Source organism: Patagioenas fasciata, chromosome Z, assembly GCF_037038585.1.
Source record: "Patagioenas fasciata isolate bPatFas1 chromosome Z, bPatFas1.hap1, whole genome shotgun sequence".
NCBI lineage: Eukaryota > Metazoa > Chordata > Aves > Columbiformes > Columbidae > Patagioenas > Patagioenas fasciata.
Genome location: NC_092560.1, coordinates 49,946,706 through 49,967,806, shown reverse-complemented (window position 1 = coordinate 49,967,806; position 21,101 = coordinate 49,946,706). Strand labels below are relative to the sequence as shown.

At 39.5% G+C, this 21,101-nt stretch overlaps 1 protein-coding gene across 1 annotated transcript; it reads left to right on the top strand.

Annotated features, from left to right (window-relative positions):
- Positions 1–1,423: 1,423 nt before the first annotated feature.
- Positions 1,424–20,887, top strand: FEM1C (fem-1 homolog C). The gene is made up of 3 exons (XM_065861195.2): positions 1,424–1,564; positions 2,162–2,888; positions 15,362–20,887. The coding sequence occupies exons 2-3, from the start codon at positions 2,345–2,347 to the stop codon at positions 16,669–16,671; spliced, it is 1,854 nt and encodes a 617-aa protein (XP_065717267.1). The 5' UTR covers positions 1,424–1,564; positions 2,162–2,344; the 3' UTR covers positions 16,672–20,887.
- The last annotated feature ends 214 nt before the right edge of the window (positions 20,888–21,101 follow it).

Sequence of the window (21,101 nt, the reverse complement as noted above, 5' to 3'; positions counted from 1 at the left end):
CTTGGTCCAGGCAGGAGGTCTCTGCAGAAGCGGTTGCCACTCCCCGCTGCCCTGTCTGCTCAATTTTCCTCCCATGGACCCCGCCCCAGGACCTTGGCCTAATTTGGAGCCAGGAGGGAGTGGGGACATACCCGTGTTTGCCATCTGTAGAAGTACTGTGGCATCCACCACTTCACAAGCAATTGTGAAGCTCTGCAGGTTGCAGGTCCATCAGTGCTGACCGTGTTGCAGACAGCCCACCCTAAAAGCTCCAGGGACTGAAGAGGAATGTTCTGTCAGGTTACCACCTCCATGTTCTCTCCAGTACAGAACCGTTCCCTTCATTTTCTTCCCAACTGCTGTTGACTAAAGCTTGTAGAACTCTTCAGATAACTCCTCTGTTCCACACACATCTCTTGAAGAAGTTCTCTATTCTTCTTTCCCTCACTTACTTCTAATTTAGCATTTACACACAGTTGTATCTTTTAATCTATCTCCATAAATTAGTCCTGCCAGCTCCTTAATAATTTTGATTGCTCTTCTCTAAACCCCCATCAGTTTGTTTTCATCGTTCTGGTTCTGAGGTTTGTAGACAAAATAACCAGTAGCCCAGGTACCCTGTGCCAGCAACAGGTACTAAGGGACAAATTGCACTGTTTCCTCTTGTTGGTTGTTTTGTGTATGTTCTGGTGTTTTTGTGGTTTTTGTTTTTGTTTGTTTGTTGTTTGTGTTTTTTGGTTTTCTTTGTTTTGATGTTTTTGGGGAGGGTGGGTCAGGAGGGATATGAGTGGGCTACTCAGTCATCCAAATTACTGCCTGTTAATGACCATGGATCTCCTCCAAGTCTGTTGCTGCGCATGGTGTCCTTCCTTTTTGAGGCTTGCAGGTAATACATGTGGTAGTGACAGAAGTTGCCTTGCTTAGGTGCAGCTTTTCAGGATCTTTCTCCCGTTTTATTATTATAGAAACAAAATAAACATGATGTGCTAAGCCACGCAATATCAGCAAAAGCACACTTCATGCCAAAAGGTGATGTCGTCCAGAGCCAGAGCACCCTCTGCACTGCAAAAATCGGCCATTTCACCCGCAATTCGTTAATTAACGAGGCATATACAGATACGCTATCTTCTGCCTCACGGAGTCGCGCTGCCCCCACACGAGGGTCCCGCCGCCAACCCGCAGGAGCGGCCGCACAGACCACTCCGCGCCCCACATGAGCCCCGACACCCGGGACCGGCCTCCACCCCCCGCCCGCGCTGGCGCGGGTGCGGGTGCGGCGCGGCGAATGGCCCTCGCCCGCCCCCTAACGGCCAGCCGCCGCGTTCTGCGCCGCCGTTGAGCGGCGGCGTTGTCCCGCCCCGAGCCTCGCTGCGAGTGGCGGGCGGGCGCCCGCGCCCTTTTCTGATTGGCCCCGGCCGCGCCCAGGAGGCTGCGCCGCGCCGCGCCCCGGGCAGAAGGCCGTTCCTGGGCGGTGCGGACCGGCTGACATGGAGGAGCTGGACGGGGCTCGGGGGGAGGCGGCGGCGGCGGGCGCTTCCGTCTGAGGCTGGCTGCGGCGGGAGGGGGCCGATAGCGCCCCGGGAAGGTAACCCATAGCCCGGTGGCCCTTTGTAGCCGGCACCGATCCCGGGGTGGACCGTGAGGGAGCCGGGAGCGGATCCGGGGCCCTGGGGGGCAGGAGCGTGGGGGAGGGGGCGTGCTGAGGGGTCTCGCTTGGAGGATGGCCGTCGGGCCTCTTGGGGGGCTGAGGGTGGTCGTGAGGGAGAGGGCAGGCTCGGGCTCTCCTTACTGCCTGAGACTCGGCCGGGCCGTGCGTCGCCTTCCCTGCTGGACTTTCCACCGTGGGGTGCGTGTCTGTGGGGCTCTTCGGGGGAGCCGGAGGGGCGGCTCTTGCCTCAGACTACGCCTCAAAACCAGCCGGGACTGCGGCTTCTAACGCTGTAAGGGAGAAGAGGATTTTTCCGCGGGTGGTATGAATAACACGCTGGTAGGATCAGCCCCTTCCCCCCAAAGAGCTTTCCTGAGGGGGCACCGCGCAGCCCGGGGGTGGCTCCAGGGAAGGCAGCTGGACGTCGGTACACTGCAACAGCGAGTTGTCTGGGGACAGCTGTAGAAAAATACAGTTGTGGTTACTGGTTTGCCAAGTAGGAGGTGAAAACATCCAGAATTTTTTATCTTGCAGGTTTATAATAAGCACAGCCTGTGCTTTGTCAGGACCCTGTTCAGAGTCTCCATGTTGACCCCTCTAGATGAAACTGATTTGAGAAGCTGGGGGTATTCTGTTTGGTCTGTGAGTTTCCAGTGAGCATTTGACTCTGAAAAAGGCAGGTGTGTATCCTTAAAGAAGGTGAGAGGTACAGACTAAATGGATCTAAAGACAGCAGTGTTCAATGCAGCTCGTGATGGGAAGCTGCGGCTCCTGTCCAAGTTACTGGCAAGCAAAACAAGAGAAGAGGTAGCTCTGCTGATGTCAGAGAAAACCAATGGTGCCACCCCACTTCTAATGGCAGCCCGTTATGGTCACCTGGACATGGTGGAATACTTGTTGGACCATTGCTCTGCATCAATAGAAGTTGGTGGTTCAGTGAATTTTGACGGTGAGACCATCGAGGGGGCTCCACCATTGTGGGCAGCATCAGCTGCTGGCCATTTGAAGGTGGTTCAGTGTCTGTTAGATCACGGCGCATCTGTCAACAATACAACTCTGACGAATTCAACACCACTTAGAGCTGCCTGTTTTGATGGTCACCTGGAAATAGTGAAATACCTTGTGGAGCACAAAGCAGACCTGGAAGTATCAAACCGTCATGGGCATACGTGCTTGATGATCTCGTGTTACAAAGGCCACAAAGAAATTGCTCAGTATTTACTTGAAAAAGGAGCTGATGTTAACAGAAAAAGTGTGAAAGGTAAGTTATTTTTTTCACTTTCCTTGTGGTAAGTTGGGGGTAAAGTTACTCATTTCTGTTTCTTTAGGAGGCTGACATCCAAAGATATTGTCCTAGTTTCATAAAGTGGATGATTAAGACATAAAGTGTATTTGGCTATGTTTTTACTGTCTTTTATTTCAATGTACTCCTTTGTTAAAACGGGTTGTAGGGTTTCCTTCTAAGTTAATACATTTTAATCTTAAACCTCTAATTCTTAGAAAGACTTAGTCATATGAAACATCTCATCCATGTGCAAAAAGGTGATAAACTTGCTGAGAGTAGCGACGTACTCAAAAATATCAGCATATATTCTTGTATTTCCTGCTATTTCTTAAACGATGTATGTTGTAGAGAAAACTGACCTGTACTAATAAGGCTAGTACAAGGATGAGGCATAAAGGAGAAAAATTATTTTCTGTATTGGAAATTAATAATGACTTTGCTCTTCATCCAACTCTTCCTCCCAATTATTGAATAATTTTGGACCTTTTTGCAGTGTTATTAAACAAAAACATAAATTAGGATTGAAGAAACGAAGATGCAGGTAACTGTGATCCCAACAGAAGAATTTGAGTGGTGCAGAGATCACGAAGAACATCTCTTTACCTCTCTTTACACTTACCCTGGTGCTATTGTTTGAAGGGAAAATTTCTGTTGTTTTTGCTGTGATCTTAACTATGTGGACCTCTTGGTTTAACCACTGGGGTTTTTATTACATCTCAAACATGTAACTGGGTATGATATTTACCTGAGGAGCATACCAGTTATTGCAGGTTACAGTTAATTTTTAGTCCACTGAGCCAGGATTGTGTTTCAGCAGGTTATTTCTTGTATAGATATTACTAATCTGCTAATAAATCTTTTTGTAGCATAATACTTCCACTGCCTGTTTCTGGACAATCACATTTGTAACAGTATACTAGACAGTTATTTCTGTTAAAGTGTACTTTGTATCTAGAATACTGTATGATACCTGTAAATGTCAAATATGAGAGTAATCTTTGGAAAAGCTGTTCAGTTAAATATGTCTTTTTTTCAGCAAGTCGTGCAAATATGTGGGTTTAATGTAAAGAAAGCTAAACTACAGATTTGTCATAGAGGTGGGCAGAGCAAAATAAAACTTCCTCTGTGAGGATTTAAGGCTGCTTATGAATCATCATGGACTTGTGATAGAATAAAAATGTCATTTTTTCTAGACAGAGGGTTCTTGGAATAACAAGCTAAATGTAAAATTTGTATTGTTTTTTAGTTTTAAAACAATTCCTTTACATAATAGGTATGAACAGAGCAGTGCTGTTAAATATCTGATTTAACAGGGAAAAAGATAGATCTCTGCAGCAATTTTTCACCCTCATTTTGTGCTAGTGGGGTAGGCTTTACTGGTCCTTATTATTCACTTTACTAGTGCATTACTGTTGTCTGTGTTTAAACATAGACAGTTGTGGAAGTGCACAAGTATGGCTAGGACATGATTAAGGTGTTCATGAAGACTTCAGAGTCTGTGTCAGATAAGATGCTACACCAGGGAAAGTGAAGGTCTGGCACTGTCTTGCAGGAGAAGGTGGTGAAGGAGGTAACAAGATATTTGCGGTAGGTGAGTCCGGTACTGCGAAAGATGGCCAATAGTTTTAAAGTAAGAGCCTGTAATTGTCTTTGTTTCTGCTGTTTTGAAGATCTGAACTTCCACAGTTTCCCCAAATTTTTATGAAGTACATAGGCAACACAAATGTAAATGAAGGATTTTTTAAGAACACGTTTTGTGTTACATGAACAGTGTTAGTGGGGACAATAACTGATACCTGGGGTAAAAAGGGTGGGGGTTTTCTCCCAGATTTGTGGAAAATAGCAAAGATATTTCTAGAAACTTGGTTTTCTTTGGTGGTGGTTTTTGGTTGTGGTTGGTGGGGTTTTTTTGTTTGTTTGTTTTTTGTTTGTTTTTGTTTGTTTGTTGTTTGTTTTTGTTTGTTTGTTTTTAAGAAAAGCAAAAAGCAGCCAAAGCAACACTTAAAAAGTTAGTTAATTCACCACTGTCTTCCTAATTCAGAGGCTTCTCCAATATATTACTCCTGTATTTCAGATTAAAAAATAACAAACCAGTTACACTGGTACATAATAATATCAATAACAACCCAGTTACACTGGTATATAGTAATATCTCAAATTGCAAGTTAGGTTTGTTTGGGTTTTTTTGTTTTATTAAAAAAAAACAGCCCTCTTGGAACTGAAAGATCTTAAAGCTTTTATGCTGCCCTTAAAAGGAGGAATGGTGTGGATAATGCTACAGTAGCAGAAACCTGAGGTTTTTTTATCTTTGTGCTGGATGATGAGGATGTTTAGTGTGACTGTTGTATGTAGTTTTCTGTTCTGCTGCGTTGTGAAGCATGCCAGTGACCTCTTGTTAGGGTGGTGCTCCCTTACCATGTTCAGAACAGACCTCTGGATTCTTGAACAGTGTTTCACTGATGTGTTTCTGTGCACTGTCTTCATTTGGCTGCTATGTGTAGAGACAGAAATGATTACTTTTGCAGTTCAAGTGGTAGCAGTCTTTGGCCTTCAAATTACAGGTTTGCTCTCTCTTGGTTATATACCTGGGGCTGTGTTTGTTGGTTTTTGTATTTAGAATAAAATATTTCATATAAGTGCCTTAAAATTATTTTGCATGTAGACTATTTTAAAAGGATCTCATACTACTGTTATAACGACAGGACACTTAGATCTTACATTTTAAAAATTTGCAATGCACATTTTGATAATTTGTCTTATGGTTTATCCTCATCCACCAGACTTGCTGCAGTAATCAAGATTCATTCTCCTCCTTTCTGCAATTAACAAGTTAAATTACAGATAAAGTACACAGGAGCTGAAAGCCAGGATGGTCTGAATGTAATGGCACAAGGAATAAGGATTCTTTTCCAAAATATCTGCTTGAAAGGCAGATATTTTTTTCTGAATGTGGCTTGTAAGTCTTTCCATTGCTCAGTTGCGTGGTATGTGGTCTCTTTCTCTTCGAGGTGATATTCATGGATTTTACTGGTGGCCTTCACTAACTCTGTCCCTCTTCTGTTGTTAGCAGAATCATCTGCTAGCCAAAAGAGTAATTTTTCTCCTCCTGAATATTAGAAAATTTTATTAAGACCTGCTGAACGAGGTGTTCCTTTAGGTATCTCTGGAGAACTACACAGGATTGTTTGCTTGCAAGCCTTGATTCTTTGTCATTTATGATCCTCCATACTACCGTAGCAGTTGGAGGGGCTCCTATATTTTGAAAATGCAAAATAACACTATAATTCAAAATCTTGTTTTTCTTAGATTCTACTGGCACAGTATTTGATTAGAATAGCTTTGTAAAATGATGTGGAGGACAAGGCTTGTTGATGTTGCTTCCTCATTTTGGAAAGTAGGGGAGCATGCAGACCTTAGTCTATGGGTACTACATCAAGGTTATACGCAAGGACTAGTGCTATTTCAGTATTGTCATTTATGTGGGGTACTGGAAAGTGTAACACTCAAACCTGCTGGTAAGGGAAGGAATCTTTTGCAGACTTGGCAGACCCAGAGATAGGGGATTAGAGAGATTCACACTCTTTGCTCTGTGATCACTGTGGTTTAGTTTTCATTAAAAATAATTAATTTTCTCTTGCAGTAAACATTAAGGAGTCTGACAGGTTCATTTTCTTCTGAGTTTTTGTTGGTTTATTTTTTTGTCTTGTCTGCTTGCCAAGATTAATTTTGTGGTGGGGGGAAAGGAAACACCAAACAAACTCAAAACAAAGCACCTTTTTTTTTTTTTCCTTTCCTGTCTTTTTCCTGCCTTGTGAATAAGTTGTGTAAGTCTTTGCTCTAAAAGTATTCTGTGCCCTTTTTTTTTTTGGGTTTCTATTTTTTTCTCCTTTTTTGGTAAGTATTACATGGCATAGTGCACTGCATTTTGTAGATATTTTGTGTATGACACTGTGTGGAAACAACTTCATAGGAATGTCTGTAAATAAAATAACGATAATTCTTTTAAACAAGGAATAAATTATTGAATTTCAACTAAAAAGGAATATTGCAATTAAATTATTAACAGCATGTTTTTTATTGGTAATCTTAATAATACAAGTTCTCATGGAGTTCTTCAGTGAGCAAGAAAGCAATTATTCCATTATGGTATATGGAAATCAGATTAAAATAACTTACTGAGATTAGAAAGTCTTTGCAATTTTCACTTAATTTATTCTTAAACAAAGATGTACCTTTAGTTTTTCTTTATTCTGCATGGTAAGTGTAGGGATGTATTTTTCTGCAGTTCTTGTGTGCACTGCCCATGTAAAACTCTTGAAAGACTTAATTACTTCAAGTCCTCTGTTAGAAAAAAAAAATCTATGTTACATGAACAGCTTTACTTAATAAAAGTGATTGATTTCATCTGCACAGCAGCAAAAATAAATGCATGTGGTTAATTCTACATACTGGTCGGTTGTTTAAATCTTTTTCTCACATGTTTAAAAATCTTGGATATGAAATCAGCTAGATACTAAATTTTAGTGTAACTTTTACTACTTGTAAGTTTGATCGAGCATTTTGTAAGTATTAGGAATTGAAGATACTTAATTGGTTGCAAATCAAGTCAAATCACTTTCTGTGTCATTACTTCATTTTCTTTCATTCCCGTGTTACAAGCTGCCAGTCTATTTTGGGAAATATTTGCTTCTGACATAGAAAGACATGGCCTCATTATGAATTTGAATGCCCACCCCCAACTCTAATTTCTGTGATATGTGAAGTGTTTGCATAATGTTCATACCACTTTCAACAGAAGATGGTAACCAAAGAATAAAACATGGAGCTATGGTGTCAGTTGACCATAGCATTTTCCTTAATTTGTTTTTGAACGATTTGGAAGGACTGGAGGTCCATTTCTTTGTTGCAGTTTTTAATTAGAGGAAGTTATTAGGTAATGTGAATAGTGGTGTTTTATACAGATAGAAATAGTTTGTAAGCAGTGTTAGCAGCACAGTATAGTGGCACTCACTTTCTAGCTGAGAAGTATCATGACTAGCAAAACATTTCCAGTCCAATTTTATTTCTGTGCAAGAATGATGAGCCTTTAATCTTGTTGTAGTATTAGCAATCTTCTCTATGTTATTAAATTCCTGCAGATCATTTTAGAATTAAAATGGATTAAGAAAATTTAATTAAACCTGTTGTGAAATACCATCATTCATACCTTCAAAAAATACTTTGATTTGACCAACATCTTTGTATGTGTCCCTTGGAAAACTGCCTATGAAAGAGAATGACTTTCAAATTACCTTTATTTTCAGCCTTTTTCGTTTTTAATACAGCAGTAGATATAATGTTGACTTTTAGTTTGTTACTGAATAAACCATGTTACAAGAATTGAATTAACTTCTTAATTGTGTTTAGCCACTGTTCTTGACACTATAGGCAATATGTTGTTTTTGAAATGGGTCAGTTAATTCACAGAATAATGGCTGATTTGCTATAGTTATTTGAACTGTTCCATTCTTGGCCAGTATATGGAACATAGACTTTGAATCACATATTAAGGTCATTGCCATGTTTTCTTTCAAGTTCTTCCTCAGATTTAACACTTGACACTTGCTAAGTGTAGATGGCTAGTAATCTTATTTCTTAAGACTGGGGCTTATAGTTTTTCAAGTTGGCGGCTCTCAACTGTCTTTGTACCCATGCGCACTTTTAGTCTATGGAAACTTGGTTTTTTACAATGTGTTCTTTCCACTGCTGTACCTGAACCATCCAGTCGAACTGAAGTGAGGTGCAGCCACTAAAAATTAGTGGGGATGACCTTCCTTTATTGTTTGTACATGGCTTAGAATAACTGTGGTTATTTTAACTCTTAAGGGCTACTATGAGTAGCTAAAAAACTACACTACTTCAGATATGTTGTAAGCAACAGCTGTTTAAGCTTAAGTCAGTAATTGTAATACAAATAAAAAAAACCATTTTTTTTTTTTTTTAATTAAGGACATACAGTTGGACAGAGTAGTGAAATTCCTTGGAACCTTAAGCATATTTCAACATGTTCTGCATAGCTGCAATGTGAATTAATGACACAGACTGTTGGATTGAACCTGAATTTGCGCAGACAATGACCAACCTTAATTTGTGTGGATTTTTTCAGCATTAATGTGTCATAGCATATGTACCTGGCAAGTGATAAAAGGGTATCAAAAACAGCATTCTGTGGTGATGGATCTACAATATGAATAGCTGCCATTGGTCCTATTGTCAAAGCCAGCAAAATACACTAATAGTTGTGAACCAACAGTAAGAACTTGTTTTACTAATACCATTTGTTTTATTTGTCTTTGATATGCTTTTCTATTACAGCTTTCAAAATATCTTAAAATATTGACTTGTAGATAGAAAACAGGTGACAATTGCAGTGTTTCTGCTGTGAGGCATGGGTATATGGACTGGAATACATCCTGAAATGGCTGCATGAACTGGTGGCTCAGCCAGCACACAGATGCATCTGGCTTTGCCTTCATCACTGAGTGCAGAAGTGCAGGTGGTCTGAGAAACCTGCCAGTCTTTAGTTCTCAATTGACTGCAGTAGTTGTGTTTTAAGAAAAACTTTCTCCAGCATAGGGAGATGAGTTATAATGGATGTGAGTTGTCAAGTTTGTGTATTTTTCTGTCTGCTTTTGACACCTTTCTATCATAGGAATTTAATGGTCTCATGCTCCTTAATATTCAGCTATTGACCCTTTTCTGGTCAGCGATGCGTGATAAGGACAGAGGGAATTACAGCTGAGAAACTGTGCGGGCCATAATCACCGGATTTCACCTAAATTTAGTTAAATCTCTGTTCCTGTGATTGGAAATTTTGTTGATATTGGTCGAGACTGTAGTGTGACCAAACCTCTCTATTACTGGTAAAAACTGCCAGAGTTACTAAAGATTGAAAATCACCTGTCATTGTATGAACTGATTTAGCTCTGTAAATCTTGATTTGATTGATATTTTAAGGTGCCACTTCGTGTCACGGTGTCTTCCTCAGCTTGCTTGTTAGTAAAACATAGTAAAATCACTGACCACTATTAAGAAATGTTTTCAGAAGGGAATGTGTTCCAAGTTCACTGTCTGTTAATGAAACAATCTGGTATTTTCTGTGTGGTTTTTTTTTGGTTGGTGGTTGCGGGTTTTGTTTTTTGTGTTTGGAACTTGTACTTAATTCTGGTTGGGGGATGAAATATGTTCATAGTTTTGCTATAATTGCAAAAACATGTCAAACTTGGGCCTAAAGCTTTTGAAAATAAGTTTTGACATGTCTTTTGTGTGAATTTGGTTAGTGTGTCAGCTGAATTTTGGTATCTTGTGAGCCTGGATTGAGAATTGGTGTGTCCTGAACAACTACCATTCTGTCTTACCGTTGTTTTCCTGATTGCTGGAACTGAGAGCAGCTAAGAGGTCTTGAAATGTGCTGTCAGGTTTTCTTCAGATGGTACACATACAAGTTTGAGGAAGCAGCAGCAGACCAATTTACCTGTAAAGTTTTAAGAAGTTGAAGATTAGAAGAGAAGGAGTTGAAGAGGGATGATTGGGATACTAGTGGGGAAACCAAGGCAGAATGCCCATTGCACATCAGAGAATTTTCATCTTAACAAAACCTGAGTTGCTACATACTTATTTTTCTGCATACCAAAACTTGAAAAAGTGTTGGATGAACACCTTGTTGTCTCAGTTGCCACCAGAGATAAAAGCAAGCTACTACTTGATAATATGCTGATTCAGAACACAGAATAGAGGTCTGCATTGTAGATATAAGGTATCTGGCTCTTCTGGCAACAAGTAGGTATTGAATCTGGTGGACAATCATTGTGGTTTGGCCAGATATTTCTGAATTTTGCGTGTTTTTTTTTTTTTTCGTCAATTTGACATCCTCTTACTGTGTCTTGTTAGAAAGAAGTTAAGTGTGTTATGAAGTCATGTATGCAAAAGCTAGAGGATGTCAGGATTGTTTATATAGAACTCCATCAGCTTCTTATAATTGAAAATCAAATTTTCTATTTCTGAAGTGTATTTTATAAATGAGTCTTTCTTTACATACATGTACTAACTTCAGATATTTTGCTTTTGAGTTTATCATGTTTATGACAGTGTGAACAATATGTTAATGGCAGAAAGAATGCATTAGCAGGAAGATTTTACCTCCATTTTACTTTTAGTTTATTTCTATGCAGTGTTCAGCTTTTAAGACAGATTGCAGACACATTTTTGATTTGAGTTTCATTACCTAAATACTCTAGTATAAAGTGTGAACTGCACATTCTAAAGGGCCTGGAAAAAGAAATAAGATAAATAGAAAATGTTTTGATGAGTAGACTACGTATCTACAAATACACACTGATCCCAAACATTAGCTGAATATTTCAAGACTACTGCTTTGTTTCCTAACCCACTGTAGTTCTGTTAGAGACTAGAAGTACTACAGCAAAGCACACTTAGTCACTGTCTTGTTGGCATTAAAAAAAAAGACTATAAAAAATGCAAATAAGGAAGTTTCAGGAAACTTCCCTCTCAGCCAAATTTGGTGAGTATAAATGGGCAGAGAACCCTTAGAAAAAAGTTCTAATTTATGAATGTGGAAACTTGCTGACAGTGTAACAGAAGCTGATGATCTGATGGGCAGTTCAGTGGAGTTTGCAGGGCTAATGGTAAGAAATCTTAATTGGGATGGAATTTTCACATTAGTGTTCTGTTCATAACTTGCATATTAATTTAGTGGGAGGCTGAAAAATTGCTATGCCTGAATCTGTATAATATACTTGAAAGAAGAAGGTGGATTTAAATTCTCTAATTTTTAAAAGCAGTCAACCACATAGGGAACTTTCTTATGTTGGGAGGGGACCAGGGGAGTTTGTCTCCTTCTCCTACAGTGAAGTGCTCGTATTTGAAGTTAAGCAAATTTTCATCTGGTTGAAGACTAATAGTTAAATATTTAACTGTGGTGTTCAGTGCTTGCTTTCTGTTTCTCTGTGGATAGCATTTTCAGACAGGTGACACTAGTGCTTACTAGAAATTTACCCACATGGTGTTAGGACTAGAGTGCCTTTAAATAAAAGTCTGTGTAATGTTATGCTAATGAAAAATAATCTACATGTAGATGATAAGAAGTTTATAGGAGAGATGGGTTTGTGTTGAAGGCATTTTTTTCTTCTTGGCTTTGGGAATCCTAACCAGAGGAGCAGAGGGATTAATGTGGGACTTGAGGATAAAGACCTAAGAAAGCATTAAGAATAGTTTGGCTGTATACCTGTGCTTGACAAAATATCCAGCTCCCCCAGAATACATTGGCCATGTCAAAGGCCGCAGCTGAGATGAAAGGTCTATTGTGATGGGTTGTATTTTCTGTTCTGTACAATTATTGCTTCAGAACATCTAAATCAGAAGGGTGGGCAAATGGAGGGAGGAAGAGGCATGATGTAGAGACAAACAAAGCCAATGTTGAGTCAGCCCAGCTTTAATTTTCATATGGATTTTGTTTGTTTGTTTGTTGGTTTTTGGGTTTTTTTTTGTTATTGCTAGAGACAGAGGGGAAGGGCATTTTGACAAGGGAAGAAGGGAAAGTGAAACAGCATAAAGATAGCAGGCTTAAGTTTCTCTTTCATGCCTGGAAACAGATACAAAATCCCTTAGAGAATAAAATATTTCAGTCCAAAGGGACTTAAAATGGTCATCTGCTTGACCGCTTCAGGGCCGACCTGAAGTTAAATCAAATTTTTAAAGACATTGCCCAAATGCCTCTTAAACACCTCCCATGGCACAGCTTTAGACCATTCCCTTGTGTCCTGTCACTGGATCCCAGAGAGGAGAGTTCAGCATCTCCCTCTCCATGTGCCCTCCTCAGGAAGCTGTAGAGAGCAATGAGGTCATCTCTCAGCCTCCTTCACTCCAAACTAGAACAGCCCAAAGTCCTCAGCTGCTCCTCACAGGACATGCCTTCCAGCCTTTCCACCAACTGTGTTGCCCTCCTCTGGAGGCATTCAGGGACCTTCACATACTTCTTGAATCGTGGGTCCCAGAACCGCTCCCAGCCCTCTTGGTGAGGCTGCACCAAGGCTGAATCCAGGGGACAGTCCCATCCTCTGAGCACTGGCTGTGCTGTGTTTGATGCCCCCAGGATGGGTTTTGCCTCTGGGCTGCCAGGGCACACACTGCTGACTCACACTGAGCTGCTGTCAGCCAGCACCCCAGGGCCTGTTCTGCAGGGCTGCTCCCCAGACACTGCTCTCCCAGTTCATACTTGTGCCCCGTTACTGGATCTCAGTGCAGAATCCAGCATTTGTTCTTGTTAATTTTCATCCCATTAATCATTGCCTAATCTACTTAGATTCCTTTGCAAGAAATCTTGTCCCTCAAGAGAGTCAACAGCACCTCCCAGTTTGATGGCATCAGCAAACTTGCTAGGGGTGCATTCAAGTGTCTAGATAATTGACAAGTAAAATGAATAGCACTTTCTGTAGGACTGAGCCATGAGGAACACTGCTGGTGACTGGTCACCAACAAGATGTAGCCCTGTTTGCTACAGCCTTTTGAGCTCTGCCCTTCAGCCAGTTCTTCACCAAGCTTCTGAACCCACTCATCCCACAGCTGGACAACTTGTCCAAAGGATGCTGTGAAGGACAGTATCAAAAGCCTTACTAAAATCCAGAAAAGCTAAAAATTACATCCACTGCCTTCCCTTCATTCACTAGACTGGTGACCTTATCCTAGTAGGATATCAAATTAGTTAAACAGGACTTTCACTTTGTGAGCCCATGCTGACTGTGCCTGATGATTGCATCGTCCTTTTAATGCCTTTCAACAACACCCAGTATGATCTCAATATTTTTTCTAAGCACTGAGGTTAGACTAACAGGTCTGTAGTTTCCTGGGGCTTCCCAGATGCCCTTCTTATAAACTGGAGTAACATAGGTCAGCTTCCAGTCAGTGCAGACCTCCCAAGACCTTTCGTAAATGACTGAGAGTCTTAGAGAAGTTATTTTTCTCTAGGTTTCCTGTAGCAGAGACTCAGGCATGGATTCCAGAAATGCTTCTAAAATAAATACTGATTTGCAAGGTAGAACTTAGAGCAGCTTGAGCTGGGTTCCTCCTCAAGAGGGATGCTCACCAGAAAAAACTTGGTCAGTTTTACCCAAGTCCCCACCCTCTGTGCATCACTCCGTGCCAATTGCAAAATTGGAGTCTGGGGTCCCCCTGTTCTTCATTGGGTCTCTTCCTTTTTGTCAGGTTGACTGACAAAGTTCTGACCTTCAGTTGCAGTTCCGTTGCTGCAGCTGGAGAAAATGAGTTTGTGGTAACTGCCAAAACATTCTTTTGTTTGATGCTGTTCTGTTCACTTATTTATCTCCAAAGACACAGCTCCCTTTATCTTGCAGCTTGACGACTCTGTGGCCTTTTTACTTAATGAAGCAGAAAGTCCAAAGGTTCACAGCTTGCAGAAGTTATGCTAAGCAAACTTACGCTAAGTGAATTCTATGTTAAATAAGTTTTATAAGAAGCACTATACCAAATAATTCAATAAGCTAAGGCAGTCTATTCCCTAACAAGAGGGGTCCTGCTGTAACATCCACTAGCCCCTTCAGTATCATGGGATGAATCCCATCAGGCCCCATGGACTTGTGAACATTTAGCTGACATAGCTGGTCCCTTACAAATTCAGTGTTCATGAATGGAAAGTCACCTCTCCCACAGTGATGGTCCTCTAACTTAGGGGACCAGGTGGCCCAGGGTCTTTCTGTATTATTAAAGACTGAGGCAAAAAAGCACTAAATGCCTCTGTTTTTTCTCCATCCCTATTAGTCGTGTGGCCATCTTCAACAAGTATCAGTCTGAAGTTTTCTTTAGGCCTCTTCTTGCTGTTAAGGTACTTAAAAAGCCTTTCCTTGTTGTCTGACACAACACTGGCCAGTTTCAACTCTGAGCTTTGTCCTTTTTTGTCTTCTCCCTGCATAAATGAACCACAGCTCTGTAATATTAATGAAAAGCCTGACCTCCCTTCCAGAGAGTGTGCAATTTCTTCTTGAGCTCCACGAGGAGTTCTCTGTTCAGCCAAGCTGGTCGTCTTCCCCCTTGACTGACTTTTTGCTTGCTCCTGTGCTTTTATGTAGTGGAGAATTCAATTTTACTTTTTTTTTTTTTTTTACATAATGAGACAAAAAGGTCCTTAAAATGCTTGATATTATTGCCTGAAAGAATTAAAGAGGTTTTGATTTGTATAACTGCCTGTCAGACTTGATATTTAATCTGATCTTGAATATCTTACTTTGTCATCCAAGCCTTTCATAGTCCATAGATGTCAAAACAGCTATTTTTTAACTATTAATGTTTGGGTATTTTAACTTTTTTTTCTGTTAGTGTGGTGGGAGTTGGACCATAATTTGATTCCAATTTGTGTAATTGTGTTTCTTTTCTTGCAGGAAACACTGCATTACATGACTGTGCAGAATCTGGAAGTTTAGAGATCATGAAGATGCTTCTCAAGTATTGTGCAAAAATGGAAAAAGATGGGTATGGAATGACTCCCCTTCTGTCAGCTAGTGTGACAGGCCACACAAATATTGTGGACTTTCTGACCCAGCATGTACAGACCAGTAAGGCTGAGCGCATAAATGCTCTGGAACTTCTAGGAGCAACCTTTGTGGACAAAAAGAGAGACCTACTTGGTGCTTTGAAATACTGGAAGCGAGCTATGGAAATGAGATACAGTGATAGGACTAATATCCTGAGCAAACCTGTGCCACAAACACTAATTATGGCGTATGATTATGCTAAAGAGGTAAACAGCAGAGAAGAGCTAGAAAATCTTATTGCAGACCCTGATGAAATGAGAATGCAAGCACTATTAATTAGAGAACGTATTCTTGGCCCTTCTCACCCAGATACATCCTACTATATTAGATACAGAGGTGCTGTCTATGCAGACTCTGGAAACTTCAAGCGTTGCATCAACTTATGGAAATATGCTTTGGACATGCAGCAGAGCAATCTTGATCCACTGAGCCCTATGACAGCCAGCAGTTTACTATCATTTGCTGAACTTTTCTCCTTCATGCTGCAGGATAGGGCAAAAGGCCTGCTAGGCACTACTGTCACATTTGATGATCTTATGGGTATACTGTGCAAAAGTGTTCTTGAAATAGAACGGGCCATGAAACAAACCCAGTGTCCTCCTGATCCAATACAGCTGAACAAAGCCCTTTCTATCATTTTGCATTTAATTTGCTTGTTGGAGAAAGTACCTTGCAGCTCAGAACAGGAGCATTTTAAGAAACAGACTATTTACAAGTTTCTTAAGCTTCAGCCTAGAGGAAAGAACAACTTTAGTCCCCTTCACCTTGCTGTTGACAATAATACTACATGTGTGGGTCGTTACCCAGTTTGTAAATTCCCCTCTCTGCAAGTTACGGCTATCCTGGTGGAATGTGGTGCTGATGTAAATGTCAGAGACTCTGATAACAACAGTCCATTACACATTGCTGCGCTGAACAACCATCCAGACATTATGAATCTTCTTATCAAGTCAGGTTCACACTTTGATGCCACCAACTTGCATAAACAAACTGCTAGTGATTTGCTGGATGAAAAGGAGATAGCAAAAAATTTAATCCAGCCCATAAATCATACTACGTTGCAGTGTCTTGCTGCTCGTGTAATAGTGAATCATAACATATACTACACAGGGCACATCCCTGAAAAACTAGAGAGCTTTGTTTTGCTCCATAGATGATAGTGTGGAGTCCCACAGTACTGTTTTTGAAGCACGACTTGGTGATGGTATTTTCCTTTAGCACTGTTGTGATACACCAGCGTTCCCTTAGCTTGCTCCATCTTGCTCTCATTGGCTAAAGCATTGTTAGCATCAGATCTGTAGAGCTGGTTACCCAGTATTTAATATGAATATGCCATATAATATATTTTGTGGGTTATTTAGAAATGTAATGCCATATTTAGACTGTTAAAGTCGTCTGCCAAAGGCTTGTCTATTCTGGTCTTATTTGCCTGTTGGGTGTTTGGAACTGAGTTAAGTATTTTCCACTGATGTCTTTCTACTATAACTGTTATGTGGATTTTATACACTTGGAAGGTCATATTTTTTTTGTTTTGCTTCAGCATTTCTACTCTTACTCTATTCTCTTTCTATGGACTCATTGCTAAACTGTACAAGTTGTATGGACTTGTTAACATTTGCAACTACCATAAGTGCTTTTATCTTCTCTATGCACTGGCTTAAACATGACTGTTGTGTGTGAGCATATTTCTATGCAGCACTTGGCCAATTTCAACTTAAATGCCAATTTTGTTTTGCAGTTTGTTTGGGGCTCTTTTGAGAATGCTGTCTTTATAGCATGATGAATTTTGGAATTACGTATCAGCTTTCCAAAGTTGGGTTTGACTTTTTTGACTACTTTAACTGAGGTTGCTTTCATTTTGATCTTCTGGAAATTTGTCCTAAATTCGGGAGAAGAAAATCTTGCTTTTTCTCATCATAGTCCACTTGAACTTTGAATCTGAAAATCATTTTATTGCATCATGCAGTGAGGGGAAGAGTCCTCATTATGTACAACTGACACCTTCCCCTTTGCACTAATGTCTTGCTTGTGCTGGTTTTGTGACTAGATGTGAAGTTCGCTCAAAGTTTAACCTCAAATTTAATTATACACTTCAAGGAGAAATAGATCAAATGTATGCTGTAGTTTAAAATTTACAAATCAACTTTAGCTACAAGAGAAACTAAAGCATGTTGGTGGCATGATGTTAATCAGTCCAGATCTAGACATCATCTAATATAGTGAGTGGCTGTATGCCAGAGTATTGGAAGTTCTATAGCAGTGTCCTTTTTTCTTCATTTTAAGTATCTTTATAAATACTTGCATGGATTTTTCATCTCTGCTATGTCAGCTGTACTTAACAAAAAGCGGAAGTTCTGTTGTGTATATAGCTCCTAATTAAAGTACCTATTTTTATAATATTTGCACAACAGCTTAGCTTTTAAACCAGAAAGGGCTCTTTTGACTTGATAAAAAAAATCTGTAAACGAAGATCATAAATGTGAGTGCGATTCAGGTAATTAATATAATTCAGCACTTTACTGTTGATTACTAGTAGAATTTATTATGGCACATTAACCCTGCAAATGTCTTAAAGCAAAATTAATTTCTGTTCGATAGAATGCAGTTTACTTTCACGTTTTGTGGTCTAACATATTGGATATTTTTGACTTGATGTTTCATTTCAGTGGTGGGCAGTAATTGTACCTATGGGGTTCTTGCTCCAGAAGTTTAACAAGTTGATTTAGGCCTTTGTCAGTGATAGAGCTATTTGGAAGCCAAGTGAACTAGATAAAGGTAAAGTTGTTTTAGCAGGGTCTTTTTTAATTTTTTTTTTTTTAAGTTGATATCAGAACACTTTTTTGTTTATGAAATAAGATGAGGAAGAATGTGTCTTCGGAGCATATAAGAACAGTTCTTCCTTGCTTTCGGGCTGTTCTGTGTTTCCTGTTAGTGTACAGTGTGTTACCTACTAGCTTAGCAATTCTTTGGAAAAATATGGGGATATTTTAAACAAAGGTATGTTAAAAGCAGTGTTGTTTGTGTGTTATTACTTTCTGACTCTATTTTGAAACAGCTTTCACCTGTTTGTCCTATGCCATGTCTAGGTTGTATGAAGTTAAGAGAATGAAGAAACCCTGTTAATTTCTCTTGCAGATACACAGGAGTAAAATTATATTCAGTTGGCTGAATTTATCTCATTTGTAATGATTAAAAGACATGCCACCCAGTTTGTCATTTGTGAAAATGTGTAGTTTGATTTTTTTTATGCTTTTCTGCTACTCTTTAAATGTCTAGAGAATCACAAATCACACCATCCTAGAAATGATACGCATTATTCTTCAAGTCATAAAAATAATTATTTTTATCTAGGCCACAGAGAAGGGGATTTTTAGATTTTTAGAGTTTGATACTCTAGAATCTGTAATGTTCTTTAGTGGTTTCAGTTTACATTTCTGTCTTTATAACTGTCAAATATCCTGTTTAAAATTAGTTGGACATCATTAGTCCAGAAATGTAGTCTAAAAAAATGTTAATTGTTAGCAAGTTTTTGAGTGGGAAACATTCTCAAAAGAGAAAGCATATCACTATTAAGTGTATGTAAATCTAGTGAAAGGAAGGTGTCTACAGTTAGCTACTCTTTAAAACCAAACCGGTTTAAGAGGCCATACTGATTTCTTGTTTGTAGTTCTGTCTAAATATCTACCAGTGTGCATCAGTCCTAAAGACTTTCACCTCCATGCAGAATTTAATTTTTATGGTGATGAGGCCATCTGCTGAACTCCTGCCTTGTCAGATACTTGGAGTTAGGTGTCCAGGCAAATGAGTTCATGCACTTAATACCACTCTCAATTAGCCTTTGATGTTTATATTATCCTGTTTAATTTTTCTTAATTTTAAACCAAATTATTGCAGAGCTTGTGCTGGATAATGTCTTAGGGTTTAGTTCAGGATTTACTGAGTGGGAGGGGTTTTGGAACAGCAGGCCCTGTCCGAGATGCATGTGCCACTAAGGCCAATGCTAATGTGTAGTAGGAGTTTTGCCTCCTTGGCAAGCCAGTTTTGTCTCCACACCAGTTTTCTCTCTACTCCTGTATACGTACCAGCTTTCTGGACCAGCATTTTTTTTTTTCTCTCCTTTTTTTCCCCATTCTTAGTCTTACCACTTCAGAGATAGGAATAAGTTTATTTTAGTGAGACATATTGATGCTAAATGCAGCAGTAGCTGGACCCAGACTGTGGCAAGGACAAGGAACTACAGGCCATTCAGAATATAAAAAATTGGTATTTCTTTAGTCAGATGTTTAACTAACTCATTTCCCGTTCTTCTCTTTTCTTCCTATTCGGGCTTTTTTTCTGATGAAATGTACTGCTTCTGAGCTAGTGACACAGAAAAATGTTGAGAACACTGAACAAAAATAAATGTATGCCCCACAGAGGTGAAACAGATTTTAAAACTGATTAAATAATTTACAGGTGTAGCTCTGGAGAGACAAAGGCACTGATACCTCCTTGCTTGTTAAGACCTCTGAAGTTGTATTTTTTGGGGCAGGGGATAAATGCTCAAAGCAGTTTTTCTTCTAATCATCTTGGTTTTCAACTGAAATACTTCAACCAGGAAGTTGAAGAGCATTCTCATAAAAATGAAATGCTTTCCTTACCAAATTCTAAAATTGTATTCCTATTTTCTTATCACTTACGCTGGTTAACAAGACTCCAGCTGTCTGTGGTGTCTCTGTTCTGTTTAAGTGCAATGTTAAGACACTTTCTGAAATGCATGGCAATAGTGTGTGTTTTGCAATGGGTTAAAATTAACCTCTTTCCATTTTTACAAAATGCTACTTTAAAAAAGGTATAGAGTGCTATAGCAAAATGTTTACAAGAGGATTTATTAAAATGTGCCTCTCTTCACTTCTATGTCAACTGCAAGGTTACAGTAGCAGGATAAAACTGCTCTTGAAACAGCTTTTGCATGCTTTGAAATATAGAGTGGAATGCACGTTATACTCTAAAATGTTGTGAAACATGAGTTAAGTATTCTAAACACTAATTTCTCTCTTCTGTGACTACAACAGTCAGCTAGTATTTAATGCTTCAAATTAATTTTTGGGAAACTGATGGGAGACATACTGGACTTCTCATCTCTCTTGGCTTTGAGTGTGAAAGTAACTGTTGGCCCCTCAGTGCGGGCAGAATGAAAAGCTCTTGTTGGTTTGGTTTTAGCTAACATTGTATTTGTGTTCCATTCTATCACAAAGACTTGCAGTTTCTTTTTTACGTTAAGTGGTTAATCTTTAATGGTAATGTAAAAAAGGAATAACAAGCATATTTCTCTGTTCTTACTCTCTTTAGGCTCCAAATGCAGATTTCATTAAAATCATGTTTTGGAGAACACCTCTCTGTGTCTGTATTAAAATCTGTTACTGTTAGGGTTACTGCAGTACTGGTTTTTAATCTCCTTTTTCTGTAGAGTATGAATTGTTAAATGTGAATGATGCAGCTTTACACTTTGATCTTCATGTCATTAAGAATTGTAACTTAAACAAAATGTCACGTTTCATTCTCTTTCTTTTCTGAAGCGGTGGTCTTGCCAAGCCTTTAAATTAAA